The sequence below is a fragment of the Akebia trifoliata genome, chromosome 3 (assembly GCF_017979445.1).
Source record: "Akebia trifoliata isolate Shusen 1 chromosome 3, ASM1797944v1, whole genome shotgun sequence".
NCBI lineage: Eukaryota > Viridiplantae > Streptophyta > Magnoliopsida > Ranunculales > Lardizabalaceae > Akebia > Akebia trifoliata.
This window is the reverse complement of record NC_141377.1, coordinates 53,658,772-53,678,794: the sequence shown is the minus strand read 5'-3', so window position 1 is coordinate 53,678,794 and position 20,023 is coordinate 53,658,772. Positions and strand designations below refer to the sequence as shown.

General features: G+C 31.7%; 1 protein-coding gene across 2 annotated transcripts; it reads right to left on the bottom strand.

Moving 5' to 3' along the window:
• Positions 1-15,087: 15,087 nt before the first annotated feature.
• LOC147407970 (GDSL-like Lipase/Acylhydrolase superfamily protein) lies at positions 15,088-19,212 on the bottom strand. 2 transcript variants are annotated; one of them, XM_086436776.1, is made up of 6 exons: positions 19,010-19,160; positions 18,823-18,930; positions 17,003-17,212; positions 16,574-16,725; positions 15,722-15,992; positions 15,088-15,475 (listed from the first exon to the last, which is right to left on the bottom strand). In XM_086436776.1, exons 2-6 carry the CDS (start codon positions 18,884-18,886, stop codon positions 15,207-15,209), a joined length of 966 nt encoding a protein of 321 aa, XP_086292902.1. In that variant the 5' UTR covers positions 18,887-18,930; positions 19,010-19,160; the 3' UTR covers positions 15,088-15,206. The 2 variants fall into 2 exon arrangements, with proteins under 2 accessions (XP_086292902.1, XP_086292901.1); XM_086436775.1 differs by having other exon boundaries at positions 18,823-19,212.
• Positions 19,213-20,023: the final 811 nt, after the last annotated feature.

Genomic DNA, 20,023 nt, shown 5'->3' with positions numbered 1-20,023 from the left:
GTTTTTTGAGTCAATCTTCCAATTTTCAAATTTAAAGTTAAAATTCAACAGAAAAAAAAATAATAATAATATATATATATATATATATTATATATATATATATATATATATATATATATATATATATATTATTTTAGCTTTTTAGACTTTTTTTTCAATGTATATCTGTAACATCTGATCAATATTTTTGTGGTTACTACATGGAGGTGCAATCAAGAAACTTGGTAACTAACTTAATCAAGTTAAAAGAGTTTTCCACACACATATGTCTATACAATAAAACACATGCAATGGGTGTCTTCCTCCAATATTGTCAATTTCACATGATCTTGAGGAATGATTTCAACTTTATTTCCTTCTCTCTGCTCCCCTTATGAAGAATATCGGCCCCTTTCAACTTTATTGTTATTTTCTCTTCTGCCCCGTTTGAATATTACCCCTCTAACTTTATATACAAGAATATCTCTATAATAAAATATAACGGTGGATCCCACTATTTTTAAAATATAACTTTCCTCTTCTTCCCTACTCGATTCCTCTGTTCTTTTTCAATAATACCCCCCTAATTTTAATGTTTTTCCTTTTTTACCCTTTTCTTTTTTTAATAATATCCTTCTAACTTTACTATCTTTCCTCTTTTATCATTTTAATTTCAAAATTTTTTTAATAACACCCTCCAAATTCTGTATATTTCCTCTTTTACCCTCTTAACTCCAAAGAGAATGCCCATACTGTAGGTACGGGCAAACTTTAGTATGAGTAAAGGTTGCATGGATGTTCTTCAATGCTCCTCATTTGGGCTATGTGATTGCCACATTGGTTCAAATGGCCCATCCGTTCTTTGTATTTCATGATATAAGTTTGAAAAAAAATCAAAAATAATTTTTTTTTTATTAGATCTTGACTTTCAAACTGGCCGACCACTGAACTCCAAAATTTAAAATCCAACAATGAAAAATTATTCCTTTTTCTCTTCTAGAGTTCATAAAATTTTATGTTCTTCATACATGTGGCACTAAATTGTGTTTTTGAAGATACTGAAAATGGAATGTGGCCCTACAAGTAGGATCTGTTAATAAACTGAATTCTAAAACATTTAACATTTAATTTTCTATAAATGAAGTTAAAAACATTTAATTTTAATTTTTTATAGAGGTTGAAGAGTTGAGGGGTGTGCCACATCATCAAAATGATTACATCAGACCATTAAAATTTATAAGTTTGTTTACCGTCCATTTTCAAATACTCGATTAGAGAAAATGAATTTTTAATATTTATTTTTTTAAATCTGATCTAAATCATAGTGTACAAGACGACTTCATCATCATTTTTGTCAAAAAAAAAAAAAAAAAAATGACGTTCCATGGACGGTAAACATGAGAGCTACAGAGGCTCCGCTCCCCAGACCCCCTTACTAGCTCCGCCTCTGTCGGTAGACCTCTGCTTACGTGGCACCCGAATTCAATGCTATATACATTCACCCAGACCTCTGATGGCATAGGACAATGTCTATTATTAATGGTAAGTTTAAAGAGTTGGTGAGTGAGTGAGTGAGTGAGCGAGTGGCTTTTTTCTTTATTAGGAAAGTTAGTCGGTGAAGCCTTCTTTAGGATGATATAAAATTCTGACTAATGTAAATATGATTGTCAAATAAAGATTGTTACTTATTAAAAATAATAATAATAATAAATAATTATAGGAATACGTATTAAAAAAAATAATAATAAAGACAACTTAGGAACTGGATCAAGGATCTAACCCAACTAAGGATCCGAACGGATTGGATTTGTTTTCGCTCAATCATGACCTGATCCAATAACACGTGACAAAAGGTATTGTATCCAATTGGATTTGATTGGATCAATTGAAATCAGATCCGAACTGGATTTATCCAAATCTTAATTAAGATCCATTGCGAATCTAATCTTACAAAATAAGGTTCGGATCAATTTCAAGCTTATCCCATTGTTATCGGTTAGGTATCGGATCATCCGAACCGAATTGATCCGTCATCAGGATTGAACAAAATAACCTAATGTGTCATTTTCTGTGAGAGACTTTTCTATCGTATCCCTAGCAGTACGACGTGGATCACGTTCCGCAGGGAAGACCGGAAGAGCGGCAGTAAAGTAGGACTGAAAGAGTGGGGCCTACTTTAGGTAAGTTTCATTGTATGACGTTGCAGTGTCGGATCGCATTCCCATGAAGAAAGAATTATGATCTGCTGCAACAGGGACTTGAGTAACGTACTCTCAAGATCATTTGCCAATGGGCACAACTAGCCTTAGTAAGTAGGGATTTCACCCTCATTAAGGGTCCTTGCCCACCTTGTGGCATCCAAAAACATGATCCAATGATCAGGATTGTAGATGACAAAATTCTATGAACTTCAAAAAATAATTTCAAAAAAATATTATTTTTCAAAATCTTGGATCAAGCCAAAAAAAAAAAAAAATTCAATTTTTTTATTTGAATTTTTCAATCGAATTTAGAGGATTGTGTGTTGGATTGCTAATGTGATAATTCATTTAGTAAGATTTTAAATATTTACTAAGTTAGTAAGGAAAATATTTCTCTTTGCCAATTAGCACTTTTTCTTACTACTAGGCCTGCACGTGTAGGTTGTATGATTCAAATAAAAAAAAAATCTAGAAGTATTTGTTGTTGGATAACGAAATTGGTTGACCTCAAAACCCTTAATAAGATTTCAAATCTTACTAAATTATAAAAAAAAAATTACAGTATAATGAGAAGCGGCTACAAATACGACGTTGAGGAGTAATTAGTTTGAAATGATGTCAATTTCAATGTTACCATACAGTTTTGAAGGGGCATATGCAGTTGGAATAAAAAAAAATGTTAATATAATAATTATTAAAATTTTAATTTTTTTAAAAAATACATAAAAAAATTAATTTACATTTTAGATGACGATAGGAAAATGCTAACGTGACTTTCTATGACAAGAAGTGTCATAAGAAATCACTCCATCATTACTTAATTTTATATTGGAACTACTACCTAATTTTATCTTTTCTAGGTTTAAAACCCATCTCTATATACATGGTAGAGATCTATTGACCCATGAAGAAAAAAAAAACTCGTAATCATACACACAATCCTAGCTTTGTAAACATAAAGGGGTGACATTCAGATATCGATACTTTAAAGAGAGTCAAACATTTTTTCAATGTATGAGTTAAAAGTTTCGGAAAGGATTAATTTTTTGTGAGGGTGATCTCTATTACAAGAAAATCATTCTCACCAAAAATCAGTTCATTCCAAAACTTCTAACCTCATTAAAGTAATTTACAAAAATCAGACGATCTACAATTCTTCAACTTATAAACTAAGGTTAAAAGTTTGAGAATAAGGTGATACCAACTGTCATGGTCGTATTCTTTTGAAGTGAGGTCGTGCGGTGCAAAAGATATTAATCTACAAGTAAGTCTGTAAAAATGATCGTACAACACAAACGTAACTAGCAAACAAGTAAATGATACAAAGTCCAAAGGCAACTTTGTTGATATAATATTTCATTACACGGGGTAATGCGTTACAAAAGTATAAGGTGCGTTACAAAGCAATAGATGATCTTATGTCATGCAAGACTCCACGTAACTTGGTTCAAGGGCTTTAGTCAACGTGGGTGTAGGTTAGCTCTTTTTAGGGATTTTCGAATGCTTCCCAACACAAAATCCAACAATAATGATGGTACATGTATTCCAAGAATAAATCATATATTTCTAAGGTAAACCCCAACTGTCATATTTCATTTTTAAATAGTCAGGATTGTATCTTTGTTTACATAAGTTATTTTTTATGAGTCTACAGATCTCAACCCCTTATATATACTCATCCAACTTGATATTGTCATTTTCGTTATGCTCGACAAATTAAGAGTCATGATAATCCGACTCCCCCCCTATGGCATACTCCCTCAAACTCTCCTAACGTAGCATGTGCATGGAACTATAGACTTTCCTCGGGATGCACAATTATGTATCACCATAAATATGTGCAATTGTGTATCTCGAGGAAATCTAGGGACAATGACACTCTTTATTGAGAATATGTATTGAATAGTCCTCTAATAAACAATACGGATCATTTAAGTAACACATAACAAAATATTAACCTATTAAAGATCCTTTGAAGATTCTTTCAAGAAAATTCTTAAAATACCCTTTTAAGAACTTTACAAAGTGGTTTGATAAATCCATACTGTGTCAAATAAAAAACTCGACCAATTTATTTGGTTATTAGTATTTTTCTGAAAAATAAAAGATAAATATTATTATTTATTAAAAATTATTCATAAATTCAATATAATATTATTTGACTTATTTAAGTCAACTTGCTAATTTTTTTAGTAGAATCAATCCAATGAACATTCAAGTCGAGTTTTTAAATTATGTTTTAATTATTAAAAATTATTTATATTTATATTTAAAAAAAAAAAAAAAATCTAACATAAATAGATCAAATCAGTTTGATGGTGATGATGACCATATTCATCTCCATCATCATCTTTGTTGTAATCATTATCATCATTTATGTGAGTTAAAGATTATTAATTTTAAGAAGAGAAAACAATGAATTTTTTTTCTCATTTATATCTTTTTTTTTTTTTATTGTTCAATAAGAAATGACCTTAATCAAGGGACTTGTCATTAATTTAAAAATATAAAAGTACTTAAAATATTTTCAAATAAACATATTTCTTTACTTTTCATAAAAATTGTTAAAAGGATAGTTACAATATTTTCGTTTCAAAATTCAATTTTAGACTAATATTTGATATAAATAATTCATAAAATTTTAGAAGGGATTTTTTAGTACATTTTTTAAAAAAAATATGTATTTGCGATCATTTTTTCAAAAATCTATGGTTCTATGCACATGCCATGTCAGGAGAGTATAGAAGGAGTATGTCAGGCGGGGGCCGGGGTTGGGGTGGGAGGGGGTCAGAAAATCATTATTCTGTTTTTAATAGTTCAACAATTATCACTAAAAATTAAGCATGGTAGGTTCTTTCCTTACTCATAAAAAATAAAAAAGCTCTTACGCACGCCTTATAAAATATTCCTTTTAATTTGTTGGGAGTGTGTCAATGACATTGCACTTCAAGCCTTTGGATTCATACAACTTTGACTTTAAATAATAAATCCAAACTAATGAAAATGATTGCTTCGAATGTTTCTCCATCAACACCTTTTTAAGTAAAAAAATCCAAAAAATTAATAAATTCATGCCATGTGTATAAAAAATAGACTCGTGGTGGGGTGACATTGGGATTTACTGGGATTCTCACATTTTTTATGTGGGATGTGCACATAATCGTAAATGTGTTTCCTTGAGATACAAGTGAAAAAACATCTACAGTTATATGTACTCTTCCACATTAGAAATGTAAGAATCACAGTAAATCTAATGTCACCCTAGTATTAGTGTAAAAAATAACTAGCCAAAGACAATTTTGTAAAAAAGTTGTGTGGACCGACCGACAAAATTCCAACATATGGATGAGTTGGGAAGAAAGATACAGGTTTGTTAAGGACTGTTATTTAAATTGGATGAAACGTCTCCCACCACCAACCCATGTCACGTTGCACTCTATATGGCTAGTTGTCAATCCTTGAAAGGACTTTTCTAACCTTAACATGATCATACGGATTTGAGTGAAGTAGACTCGTGAAAGTGAATTCATACGTTCACATACAATCTGGATCGTGTATTTGTGAGATCCAACAATTGAGTTGTGTCTTAGAGATTCGTAATATATTCTGGGGATATATCTTTTGTTTCAATTGTTAGATCTCACGTATGCATGATTGAAATTATGTGTGAACTTATAAGTTCATATTTCATGAGTCTATGATTCTCCATCAACATGACCACTGGGATTCAAGAGATTTTCATAAAAAATTACGTGTATTGTTTTTCTTGTTAATTGGGCAAAGGATGTATTAATAGGTGAAAAATATAAGGAAAAATTCTTTAATTTACAAAGGGAAAAAATATATATATTAATCCCCAAAGGATTGGAGTTAATCTCAAGGAAATTTGTGTTTTCCCTCAACTCCTAGCTATCATGTTGATGGAGAAACTCAACCTTCGATTGAGACTAGAAACCGTGGTTAAGGCTGATCTCCATTGAATCGATGGTTGAGATAAGATGAAAAACACAGCAACTGATATTTTAGGGATTCATTTTTCTTGGGAAAAATACCTAGCTCTTATGTTAGGATTTTATTTATAAAATATGTATTTTAATTAAATAAAATTTTCAAGAGATGCAAATGATTGGTCATTAATGGAGAGTCATGTCCTGCCTTTTGGTTATTCATGAATAGACATACCCCTTGACTTTTCATGAAAGGACACACATTTTATTTAAGTATCTTTATGGAAAGATATTTGAGAGTGCCTTCAACCTCTATAAATAGGATCGGCATTTATACCAAATAACTCTAGATTTTTAAAATTAAAGTTTAACTTTGTGTTTTCTAGAATTCAACTAGAGTTTTTTCAACAAATTATAGTATTTTAATTTTCTCAAATTATTAAGCAGTAGAATACATATTGTTTCATAGGAGAATTATTAAGATTGTGTTTGCAAATTCTCATAGTGGTTTTGTTATATATTGGAGGTTATTTTGTCAGTAACCCATCAACAAGCTCGTCTACAAGTGGAGACAAATAAAATCTTAGGAAAAGTGATTTTTTCGCATCTCAAAATCCCAAAATTATAGTTTCTTTTTTTTTTTCTAAGACTTTTTTTCCCACATCTCAACCATCATTCGATGGAAAGTAGTGTTTTCCTTATACACATACTAGAGTTTGCTCGTGCTTACAACATCATTCATGATTTTGAGTCTCTATGATATGCCCCTCTATAGAAATGTTGCTACTTACCTGTCATAACACGTGACTAGGTGAGGATACTCCCTGGGTTTCCAAGTAATTATAATAATAATCATATATATATCAAAATGTCCAATTGAATCTATTAGTTTAGGAAAATACCACTCATCCCAAGATGAAGGCTCTACATCAAACTGATGGTTGGGATGTTACGGATTTCCAAGAAAACGAATCCCTAAAAATAGTGCATTAGTCCCAAGAAAATCAAAACTGGTCTTTAGGAAGTCTATGTTTTCTCTCTAATCCTACCAAATAAATTAAGCAAATATATAATTCATAAGGACAACAATCTCTTAGCGTGCATCAATTCTTATCGGTTATCTTTCCTCATCCATCTTTTACCAGTATTGATAATCGTTCTCTATTAGTTAGGTCACAGTCCAATGATTGTGCCTTTTTTTCTTTTCCCTCAATTGTTAATAGTTATGTCTCTTGGCTCATTTTTTTCTCCATTATTCAATAGAGTCGCGATTCAGAATGGTGTCTCATTCCTATAACAAAACGTTAGATGTCAATGTGACACATTTTTGTTGGAATTTAAATACAACTGATTGTGTGCACAGCTTGTTTAAGAGCCTTAAGTGTTTCAAACTCAAACAAGAACCAGCCATGTAGACACTTTTATTATAGGAATGCGACAACGTATTGGATCCCATATCTATTCAATAAGACTTTGGGGCAATCTTCATTATTAAATATTGGTGAAGATGAAGTGCACCAACCAAGTGGTTGTCCATTAATTGTGATCTTTCCTCATTCATCATTAATTATTAATTTATCATCAGTGATATGATGAAATGTACCAAACAAGTTGTCATTCAGTGATTGTGGTCTTTATTGATTGTCATTCTTTATTAATTACTTTAGCGATTACGATCATTTTCAATGTTTTTTTTATTGTGAATGATGAATGAAAATGATATACTATAATTTAGAATATTTAAATGTATTTTTTTATTTATTTCGATGATATGTGACAATAATGAAGAATGAAGTTGAGAGCTACAAATTTTATATTGTGCCGAGTTTAACATCTCTATTGTTAACCTCACCACCTTTTATTGTCGAGTTCACCATTTTTTATTGTCGAGTTCGACATTTTATTGTTAAATTTGACCATTTTAAAAAATGTCTAATTCGACAATAATAATGTTGTAATCGACAATAAAAAGTGGTGAGTTCGACATTGGTAAAACTCACTAGTGTTCATTTTTTGAATTTTTTCGACTAAAAATCTTGAAAAGATCGATTAAAAGCTTGACATATCGAATTGTGTAGATGATTTCAAATCAAAAGAACCATCCTTGATCAATTTTCATCCAAAAAGAAAGTTTAAAATTTAAAAGAAAAAAAAAATTAACTTTTTTACATGAGTCTTCAAAATACTTTAAATTTTAAAATGACTTCGTTTTTTCCTTCTCAAATCTTTTTCGTTGAAATGAAATTTCTGAAACTCGATTGAAATGTTAGAAATCTATTTTTTTTTCTTTTAGACGAAAGTAGTGAGTTCGAATAGTTAGGGCAGTTTAACATTTCAATCTTGAGAAATAAGCGTAGGAATGAGATTTTAATAAATGGACTATTAAGAGAAATCCTAAAATTTAGGGGCTAATTAGAAAGAAATCTCTACGTCAAGATCTTTTTAAGTAATTTTCATTTTTCTTAACACATTGAAAAAACTAACCTACTTTTAGCTTTTAAAAAAAAAGTTATTTTATTTTCATTGTACCCCCTTCATTTTTTAAACTATATGTTTTCAAACCCAATGATGACTTCGACAAGTCATTCGTCATTTGCTTTCAAATTAAAAAGGGTGAATAAGACATCCTTTAATATTCTATTTAAAGTGGACTTTCTCCATTTTATATTATTATTCAATTCAATTCCGCAAATCAAAGTGTTCTCGAAATTTTGGTATTAATTTAAAGGAACATGAATAGATTCCACAAATCAATCATAATAATTTATATTTGATCTGTTATACACTGAAATTAACTTTGCCAATATCGATCACATTTTACATGATGGGGACAAATATTGGTATAAAAATAAGGATATTTTTCATGTCTTGGATTAACTCTTTTAATAACTCGTGGTGGGGATGAATGTTGGTATAAAGACAAGGATGTTTCTCATGCCTCGGATTAATTTTTTCAATAACTCATTGTCAATCACGTTTTTCGTGGTGGGGACGAATAGTGGTACAAAGACAGCGATATTTCTCATGCCTTGGATTAATTTTTTGCATTTATGAATCAATCTCTTTCTTAATTTTTCAATTTCTCCAACAAAACTTATTATAAATACATGGACACGAACCAACTAATTAAGAAATTAAATAATGGACTTTTCTAACCTCAAATTAAGTTTAAGACTCTTCAATTGTACGGCTGAAATGTCGGAAGAAGACCAATTTTTCAGATATAAGTATTATTTTCTAGAGATCCACTTATTTGAGAATCATTCTCCCACACCAGCAACTCTATGATGTAGGAAAAAACACACACACATATATATATATATATTTAAGTACATTTTTATAAATAAATTTTCTTAAGAATCCCAATTTCTTAAGAAACTTTATATATATATAGGGAAATGTTCAGCACCCAACCATTTGCCCAACATGTTTGTCCTACATGGGTTAGAAGTTTTGGAAGATGGGGTTAAAAGTTTTAGAATGGGCTGATTTTTGGTGAGGATGATCTCTTCACCATAGAGATCATCCTCATCAAAAATCAACCTATTCCAAAACTTCTAACCCATGTAGGACAAAACATGTTGGGCAAATTGTTGGGTAAATGGTTGGGTGCCGAAAGAGACAATATATATATATCAGTTGTTCATCTTGAGAATACGTTTGAGGAAAGTGTTTTTCATTAAACAAATAAGAGGATTGCTATTGGCACCCCAATGTTTACTTATTACACTCAAATTTCTTAAGTTATTTATCATACAAAATTAAATATTAAAACACACTATTTATACATTACGAAAGGTTGGACTCAAATCATAATCTTAGCATTACAAAATATTATAACACTCTGTTAAAAAACAATTTCAGTAGTTGTTTACAATCATGATTAGGATCATACAAAATCCTAAATCCAATAAATAAAAAACTAGTAAAAAAATGAGTATCTTCTTTATTTTTAATTTGGGTGTATAAGTAAAAGTTGGAGTGCTAATAGCAGGTCTCAACAAATAATTCACAAAACAGTCTTGATAACCTAACTCTCTTTTTATCTACTCTCTTCACAAAATTGTACAAAATCATAAATATATGTCCTTTTGTATCCTAAAGGAAAGGATCTATGATTTCGTGAAGGGAGCATATAAAAAAGGGAGTTAGATTATCACAACTCTTCACAAAAACAACACTCTCGTGACATCATTACTATATTATCCATGCTAAAAAAAATAAAAAAAACAGTGCTAAAGTAACATTGAAATTGACATCTTTTCAAACATTGTTGACATGGATGTGTCTACAGAACCACACATGATTTCATCGAGATGTGAGTGAGAAGCATCTATTGTTGTGATCTCGATGAAATCATATATGGTTTTGTACACACTAATGTCCCAAACAATGTCAATTTCAACGTTACCCTAGCACGACTAAAAAATAAAGGGTAAATTACACTTTGGCCCCCCTATAGTTTGACATAAATCCACTTTGATCCCTTAACATTCCAAAAACAAAACCATCTTCCTTCTCCTTCCTTTAGAGAGAGATGTAATTCCTTGGCCATTCAAACATAACTAGTAGAATTAATAGTCTTGATTGTTCAGTCGCAAAAAAATAAAGGTGATTTAATAAATGATAGAATTTTTGATAGAAAAATCTAGGTATTTTTGTAAAGGGTTAATGATTTTTGAAGATATTGTTAAGTGAATTAGAAAAAAAAAAAAATTTACTCACAGAACTAAAACTGATTTTATGGGAAAAAAAACAAGGGTTTTGATTAAAAGTTGAAGATGAGGGCAATTAAATCTTTTTCTATTAACCTAAAAAATTTGAGGTCAACATAAATATGTCATAAGAATAAGAATTATGATGAATAGAATGCAACTGAATTTGGTATGTGGCAAGGGCACTGAACCACACATATTTTTTTTTTATATCTGATTTATGATGTGATGTGCTCTTGTCACGTTCTCTGTGTACCAATCGCATGCATTCATCACGACTCTAAAAATAATGCAATATGAGGTACAATCTTGACACGACTCTATAAATAATAAATCCAAAAGGAAACAAAAATGATTGCTTCACTTTTTTACCGTAAGAACGTCCGAAAGTCATTAAATTTGTGCCAAAAGATACAAATTTGCAAAAAAGTGGTGCTTTTTGACTTGTACCTCAACGTAAAAATGATAGTTTCAACCCATGAGTTGAGACTCTCCATCAATATGACCGTTGGGATGTCAAGGATTCCCACGAAAAACTGATCCCTAGTAAAAAGTGTATTATTATATATCAATATAAGATGAAAAACACAGCCATCCAATGATATTCTAAGGATACATTTTTCTTGAGAATCCCTAGCATCTCAACCGTCTCATGTATAAATTCTTTAATAATAATAATTTGCCTTTCAAAATATATATATATCAAAATGTCCAATTGTATCGTCCAACGATTGTGCTACTCCATCAAATTGATGGTTGGGATTTTAGAGATTCCTAATACAAATGAATCCCTAAAAAAAAAAAAAAAGTGCTCTAATCCCTATAAAATCGGACCTGATCTTTAGGAAATCTATGTTTTCTCTCTAATGCTAACTCGTCAACTTTGATTTTCTCTCTCTAATATGTAATAACACTTGGGGACAAATATAGGTGGTGATGAAATATACCAATCAAGTTGTCTCTGACGTCTATTAATTAATATTGGGCTGGCAATGGATCAGTTCGGCGTTGATTTAGTACGACTCTAATACCGATCTGATTTTTTGAAACAAGTATCCGATTGATCAGATTGGATTAATGAATAGGCAAACTGAATCCAATCTGTTTCTTTTCATTCGTAATCCAAGACCGATCCAACCCAAACACATGACTTACTTTCAAATTATCAATATTAAAAAAAATTAAATATATAAATCATATAAAATTTTAAAAAATCCACTTTTCAACAATAAATATGGAGGGAAACCAAAAGACTTAAAACGTGCTAGTTAAATATTCGAATTGGATTACATCCAAATCTGATCCGAAATTATATTCCAAGTGAAGAAAATGAGGATATCTCTGTGAGGGAACCTAGAGTTGTAGTTCAAACAACTAGTGATATATAGACATTCTTTGATTATCAGATTTGAATGTCTAAAATTTGAAATATGATCTAACCCATTTACTTTACTAGTAATTAAAAAAAAAATATTAAGAAATGAAAATAAGAATCTTTATTAATAGCTACCAGTCCACAATAAATATATTTTTATTTTCTTCGATCTTGATCAACAAAGTCCTCTTGGTCCACCAAATTTAACTACATGCCCATTCTCTTTATCCTCATACCCAGAGTATATTACATTATAGCATTTAGCGGCGTCCAACTTAATTTCCATGGAATCCACAAGAGGATTTACGAAGACATAATCAGATCCGTTAAATGTCCAAATGTAAAACCAATCTCCGTATATTTCGTGAACAAGACGGCATGAAAATCCAATACTTAAAATCATGTTTAGCAAAGATGATATAGGCTCTTAGCTTATAAACTTGAAAACTCTAGTCAAATGTCCAAATGTCCATTGAGTCAACTCAAGCGAAAAATGTGTGAATCGACTCTAATGAGTCAAATAAAAATATATTAAATTTTATATAATATTTTAAAATAAGTATTGATTCCATTGAGTTTGGGGTCAAGCCATTGAAATCCAATCAAATCGAGACAACTAAGCTGAGTTTTGACTCAGCTCAACGAGTATTAAAACCATGGTTAGACAATATATTCAATTACATATTTGTTTTATATGGTACATACAAAGCCCACAACATTGAACACACCCACCTCACCTCACCTACTCCCTCCATTCAAAATTAACATAAGAGGACCCTCTTTTTGTATAAACTGTTTATAAAGCCAATTCTGACTTCTGAGTTCTAAGTACCAATGTGTTACACAGCCAACAACCTAATAAAATATATTATTATTATTTTAATGTTAAAGAATATTTAGTAGATGAAAATGGGAATCCAACACATCAGAAAAGTTAAGAGGATAATGTTGTTGGGAATTAGTGAAGGTTAGATTAGTTATGTAATTATTATTATTATTATTTTTTTTTTTGAGTAAATTTTTGTTGTTAGAATTTCTTAGAGTTATAAGATGTATATCTCTGCAAATGATATCCCAATTTTTACGACATAAAACTTTACAGTCTTTTGTAGTAGATATTTGGATGATAAAATTTTGTGGGATTTAATAAGAGAATTTGTGGAGTTAATAGAAATTTGTAATAGATGGAGGCCCACTAATATACAACTTAGACAAAATTTTATGGTAATTTTTTAGAGACAACCCAAGCATTCATTTCATGGGCAAAATTTTGTTTTATGTTGATTTGCAGTCATACCAAGCAGGACAATGTTTTACCCATCCATGCCCCACAAAAACACTTGGTTTGGCCATGCAAACTCCAACCGGGGTGTAAATTGGGCCGGGCTTGAGACATAATCCCAAAGCCCAAGCTCGTTCAAATACCCATTGAATTTCAGATTTCGGGCCTGGACTTTGGGCTGGGTTCAAATTGGGGATTGGGCATTGGTTCGGGCTTTAAACTATTATAAATAAAGAATATCTTTACATGATGTAAAGAATTCATTCTAATTACATAATGTTTCAAATTTAAAAAAAAAATAAAGACTCAAAATTTTAAAAAAAAAAATAGAAAATCAAATAAATACATAGCTTTATTTAATTAAGAAATATATATTATTCGCTAATTATTTCTTTACATCTCTAAATTTGTAATAATTAAACAAAAATCAAAATATTGAAACAATTGGTGATGGATTGCATCACAATAAGTTTAGTACATTGAAGAATCTTGAAGTATTAAACAATTATTTTATTTAAATTATTGTCTCGATTTTTAGGCAATCAATTTGAATTTTGACATTAAAGTAAAGAAATTTGGGCTTGGGGCCGAGGCCAAAGCCCGTCCATAACTACTTCGGACCAGTCTTATTTTGGGCCGGGGCGGGTTTGGGTAGGGCCTTTTTTACTGCGGGAGCTACATGTTAGGCTCTCGATAGGTCTTTGGTTATTCTCACGATTCTAATACAACTTCAAGTTTAAAACATTAATATTATTCACCCACTATTAAGTATATAGAAAATTTAAGCTAAAGGGAAATAATTAATGTATTAAACTAGTTGCACATCACCCATTATCAATTGCAGTCTATCACTTAATTTTTTTTTTCCTTTGCACTCCATTTGGGATGATTGTACTTCACAAATAAGAAAATAAAATGTTGCACTCCACTTTATATATATATATATATATATATATTTTTATTCTTCCTCAACCTCGCTCACATAATTATTTTTGGTTCAATAATTTTTTAAGCTGACCAATCTGTGTACAAGCATCACAAATTCTTAAAATCACTATGTGTATATCCAGAATATTGATAAATCAAGGGAGTGCTGATGTTGACGATTTTAAAGTGAGGCTTAAGAAACTCTTTGGAATCCATGTCCACACTTCGAATCGATCAGAGATCATGGAATTTCAAGAGATTCCAAGAGTAGGATTTTATCAATTTCTAAACAAAGTCTACATAGAGATTAAAACACCAACCTTCAATTAGCACCAACGAGAACACAAGTGAAATTAATCGCAAAAAAATAGTGCACAGGAACAACGTCATAAAAGCCCATATTCGACAGACCAAGACTTTGAATTTTTCATTGTTGATTTTTTTTTCAATAGGCTGAAACCATCAAATTGATGGAGGATGGGAGAAATTCAACGGCTCTAAGCTGTCGAATATGCTGAACGTTAAAATTTCAACGGCTCTGAACTGTCAAAATTTGATTTCTAAAATTCATGGGCAATTTTCAGATAGTGAAGCAAAGAAGAAGTCGTGGGAAGATGAATAAGTCCTAAACCTTAGGGTTACTCTGATGAAGTGCAATTAGTATGTTAAACTCAAGGTTGCATAATATATAATAATAAAAAAGGGGGAGGGTGTTGGGGTGCAACCAACAACTATTGGTGGGCAATTAATCGGTCCCTTAAACAAAGGAGTAGTCTTTAATTAACCTATTGGCTGGAGATCACAAAGATTGAAAATTGGAAAGGGAGGGTCAAAATAAGATCCATTAAGAATGGCCCATGTTACAATCTTGTTAGCTGCTTCAGTTGAATGTATTCCATCCCAGCTCACATAGTTGTTTGGGTCTCCACAAGCTGTTGCCGTTACATTCCTCCCATTAACCAATTTGCTATTTCCACAAAAAACTTGAGGATCAAAATTATAATCACCAGCACCACTCCCACAACAAGCCCTAGTTCCATACTTGAGTCCTGAAAAAAAAAAATTCAATTTTTTTTTTCAATTTTTTCTTTATGTGAGAGCAATTTAAAGTCCTAAAAGAAGTCGATAAAGATGTGAATTAAGATAGTAAAAGCCGATATGTGAACATTTAAATTAATAGAAGATATGGCTTTAGATAGAAAAGAATACATAAGGGAATAGGAATTGTTCATCTATCCCTGGAAATTTGGAATAAGGCTTTAATGATTATGGAAAAGACTCAAGGAGAAGCTTACCATGGTTTGTAGGGTGCTTGAAAAGGTCGAGATAAATTGAGTGAGTGTCGACGTATATAACAGAGGCATTCGGAAGGGTTTCTCGAGTTTGTTGAAGCGTGTCCTTCAACATGTTATTGTAATCTGCCACTGCCTTGTTGTAGGAGATCATGCAACCATATATGTCCAAGTCAGAAGTACTGTGTGGGAGCTCGACCAGGAACGCTGGATAACATCCGATAGGTGCAAGGTTAAGCACGAGAAATGTACGCCCTCCTAAACCGTATAGCTCCTAGCAATTTCAAAAAGAATTTTTTTTTACCAAAATTGAATTTATTTTTATGCAATCACCTAATATCTTGATCCATTTAGTATGCTTCATGGGAACTATAGCATCCTTCACAACTTATATTTTTCAAAAATACCCTTGAATTATATTTAATATTGTCCTTTTACAACAACAAAAAAAGTACGGATATTTTCATCATTAAATATTAAATACATTTGTTAGCCACTTTATGTAGAGTGGAATATAGAGACTTGAAGGTACGACCTGGGGAGCAAGCCCAGTCACTCTTACCATCTTAGCTAACCCCCTGGTGGGTTTTTTTATATATGTGAGAAAGTTAATGTCCAAGATCTCGTGGGTTAGCATTGATTGCCATAGCATTTACTACAAAAATACATTTAAAATGCCCTTAATATTTATATTATGTAAAAGACTAACATAGCCTTGTCTTTATCACTAAAAGATAAAATAGATAAAGGTATTATTGAAAAAAGAATGTGGTAGAGAATGCTAACGTTCCCATAAGGTCTTGGAAGTTAGCATTCCCCATATGTATCCATGCAAGTAATTTAAGTAATAGTCACCTTGATAGTTCCAGCAATTTGACCGACCACTTGAGGAAGATATTGCTTCACACCCGTTATACCAATAGTTGCTAAGTTGGAAGTGAAGTCATTTTGGCCGATGTAGAGAGTGTAGAGCGATTTCCCAAAAATATCCGAAGAAGGAAGATACTCTTTTAACACATTATTACAAAATTATCAAGGCCATTTTGGTTAGTTGGAATGCGAAAAAATGTCCAGAAAGCACAATATCAAGATAAATGGCACAAACATACATATAGATATTTTCTCCACCATTTAATCAGTTGTACCATCAAAATGTTCATTTTGGTAAAAAAGTCGATGTTATCGGGAAATTTTTAATAATCATCTTGAACTGTTGATCTTGGAGATAATTTCTATTTATAGCAAGTTTAATTGGTATGATGATGATGTTGATACATAGTTTACCTGATGAGCCAAGTTCAAGAACTCTAGTCTTGAATTCCTTCATTTGGTTGAGTTGAATGGCTAAAGAAAATGGACTGATTCCAGTAACAAAAAGGGAAGTGTTAGGCAATAGAACTGTAGATGCCAATGTTGCATAATTGGCTCCATGTTTGAAATTCGATCCAATTGACTGCAGATATGGGCTAAGGAATGGTAGCCCTAGACCCTGAGCTGCACCAAGAAATTTTATAAAAAAGAAACATAAATCACTTCAAACAATTCAATTGATGGGGCACCTATAATCAAAATAAAATGGGATTGCTTGATAACTTGGATGTCTTGCAGGTGCCAGCTAGTTTAGTTGGTAAAGTCTTTAGGTGATGATACCGAAGACCTGGTTTCAAATTCTGCCATCACCAAGTTACTAATCCAAAAAATAAAAAAATAAAAAACTATGATGTCTTGATCCTTATTCAAATGGTTGCCCAACATGTATTTTAATAACTTCAATTTATAATTATATTAATGCCCGAACTAATTAAAATTGACATTTGAACAAATCAAGACGTGCGAAACTGAGATCCAAACCCGGTCCAGTGGACTGTTATCGGGTCATATCCAATCAGATCAACTTGATTGATCAGCAATGGAAGTTTAACTACATATAGAAGCTGATTCAATTGAATAAGATGGCATCCAGCTTGCTTTCTTGTCAGCTAGGTTAGGTTGTCCAATCCCTTTACTAGTAGTTCCAAAATAGTGAAATGTTTTTGGTCTTTTTTCTTTTTTTAACAAAGATAATATACATACCATATACCCTTCTTACACTCAAACAAACCTATAAGATTAAAATGTCAAAAATCTCCTTTGAATTTGATCAAACACACACACACACACACATTCGGGAAAAAACTATTGCCTTACCGAAAAGAAATGGTTGAAATCTTTGTCTAAAAAAATTTAGGATTCATTCATTGAACAAATCCTGTTATTCCATTCAATTCTATCGAGATTCCATATTTCCTTTTACCATATAACTAAGAGATATTTATGAAAAAGTGATCAACTTTTGGTGAATTTATGATTCCAACTCACTGTTCATTTTAATTACCAAAATGTGAACAATAACGAATTTGGAGGTTTTAAAGTGACTATGTGGCAGGTTTCGTTATAAACCTGTGAAATAGTCACATTAAACATGTGAAATAGTCACCTTCACGTTTTGGTAAATAAAACGAACAGTAAGCCGGAATTGTAAATTCCTCAAACTCAGCTCACAAAATGGTAATTCACCCTAAAACTAAAATCCTGTAAACACCCTTGACTTTGAATGATTAATACAAAATGACTTAAACACCCTCAACCTCGACCTTTAGCCAAAAGCCTTTTATTTTTCTTCCTAAAAAAACATCAATTTCAACCACTAGGATAAAGTTCTTAATCTTTTCTCTATGTTAAACATTAAGAACAAAATAGGATTTTTGGAGAATTATGGATTGAAAACGACGTGAAATACATGAAAGCGTGAGGGCCTCAGTAATCTCAAATATTCACCAAAATGTGGCAAATCACCCTAAAAACAATAATGATTGATCACCGACACTATCTAACAACAATGACATGCAAAGAAACTGAATGATTGCTAGTGTCACTGACTTTTCGAGATTTAATTATGAGTCATGCTGAAGTGACATCGAAATTGACATCGTTTGGGACATTAGTGTGCACAAAAACCATAGATGCTTCTCACTTGTATCTCGATGAAAAGCATTGCAATGTCTGAAACGATGTCAATTTCAATTTCAATGTTACAATAACATGGAATTGAATTTCAAGTTTACCCAAGAAATCGATGACGAGCCTTCCGTCGGAGGCGCGACCAGCCGGTTTCTTGAAGTAGGTCATTCCGAAGGGCCCTTTCTCTGCCGGAAAAGCAGCCCAGAACCCACCTGTGTCAGAATTTGAGTCACCAAAGTTGAATATCGCCTTAAACTTACATTTGGCTTCACTTACACTACCCAACATTACCATTGCCACCACCACCGATATGACCCACATGAGTAAGATCTGCCGGAATCCGACCGAAATCTCATGCAACCCAAAACACATTTCGAATTATTTGATCTCTTGAGAAATCAAGATAGTTCACTTATGGGTGTTGTTGCAGAAAATTAATGTGAAAGATTGTATCTCTCCTTATCTTATAAAGGCAGAGAATGTTTAGGCGTCTGACACGTGTCGGTTAAAAAATATTCATCGATTTGTGAGTGCGTCATATCGCGATCTACACCCGGCGTTCGGCGACATTTGGTTCAGTATCTGGCTAGTGGTCACCATAACTGGCAGTGAAATTTTTGCTGTTTTTAGACATTGCTGTTTACCTGTTAAACTAATCATAAAGTGGCATCTGTCACTATTTTCGTCGTGATTGGTTTTTAATGGACATAGTTGTAAAAAAACAAAAAAGCGAAAACAGCAAAATTTTATTCCACAAAAGTGAATCAAACCCAACCAACACTTGGATTTATTTAGATAAAAACGGAGATTCTATTGCCACATTGAATTTTGCTAACGCCACCCCAATTCACATGTATTAGCACATATTTGAGGTGTTGTTAGTAAATACTGCTGTGGGAATACAAACTATAAAAAAAACGTATGTTCATATGTAATCACCAAAGAATTAGCATACATTTAGGAACCATTAGTAAATGGTGACGTGGGAATAGAAGCTCTATTCGTTAGTAAATGTTGGTAAAAAACATTCCTACCACTTAGCTACCTACCACTTATTGATAGTAATTCTAATATATATATAGGGCGGGGTGGTTCATGGTAGATCAAAACCATCCCCACCTTGAAATTGAATCAATTTTTAATTTTTAATATTAAAATTATTTTGAAATTATTTAAAATAATGAAAAATTGGACCTAAAGGGATGGTGCAGGTCAAAATTGTCACCCCTAAAAAGCATGAGATATAAAGATTGAGAAAATTAATATTGAGTCGTGATGGAGTAACATTGAAATCTACATCGATTT

What these genes read in the sequence shown, in the direction of transcription:
- LOC147407970 (XM_086436775.1), bottom strand. Translation starts at nt 19,090, where the DNA reads ATGTGTTTTGGGTTGCATGAGATTTCGGTCGGATTCCGGCAGATCTTA. An exon ending in GCTCGTCATCGATTTCTTGG is followed by an intron (nt 17,213 to 18,822) that starts GTAAACTTGAAA and finishes TTCTTGGTGCAG; the next exon opens with CTCAGGGTCTAGGGCTACCA. An exon ending in AAATTGCTGGAACTATCAAG is followed by an intron (nt 15,993 to 16,573) that starts GTGACTATTACT and finishes TGAAATTGCTAG; the next exon opens with GAGCTATACGGTTTAGGAGG.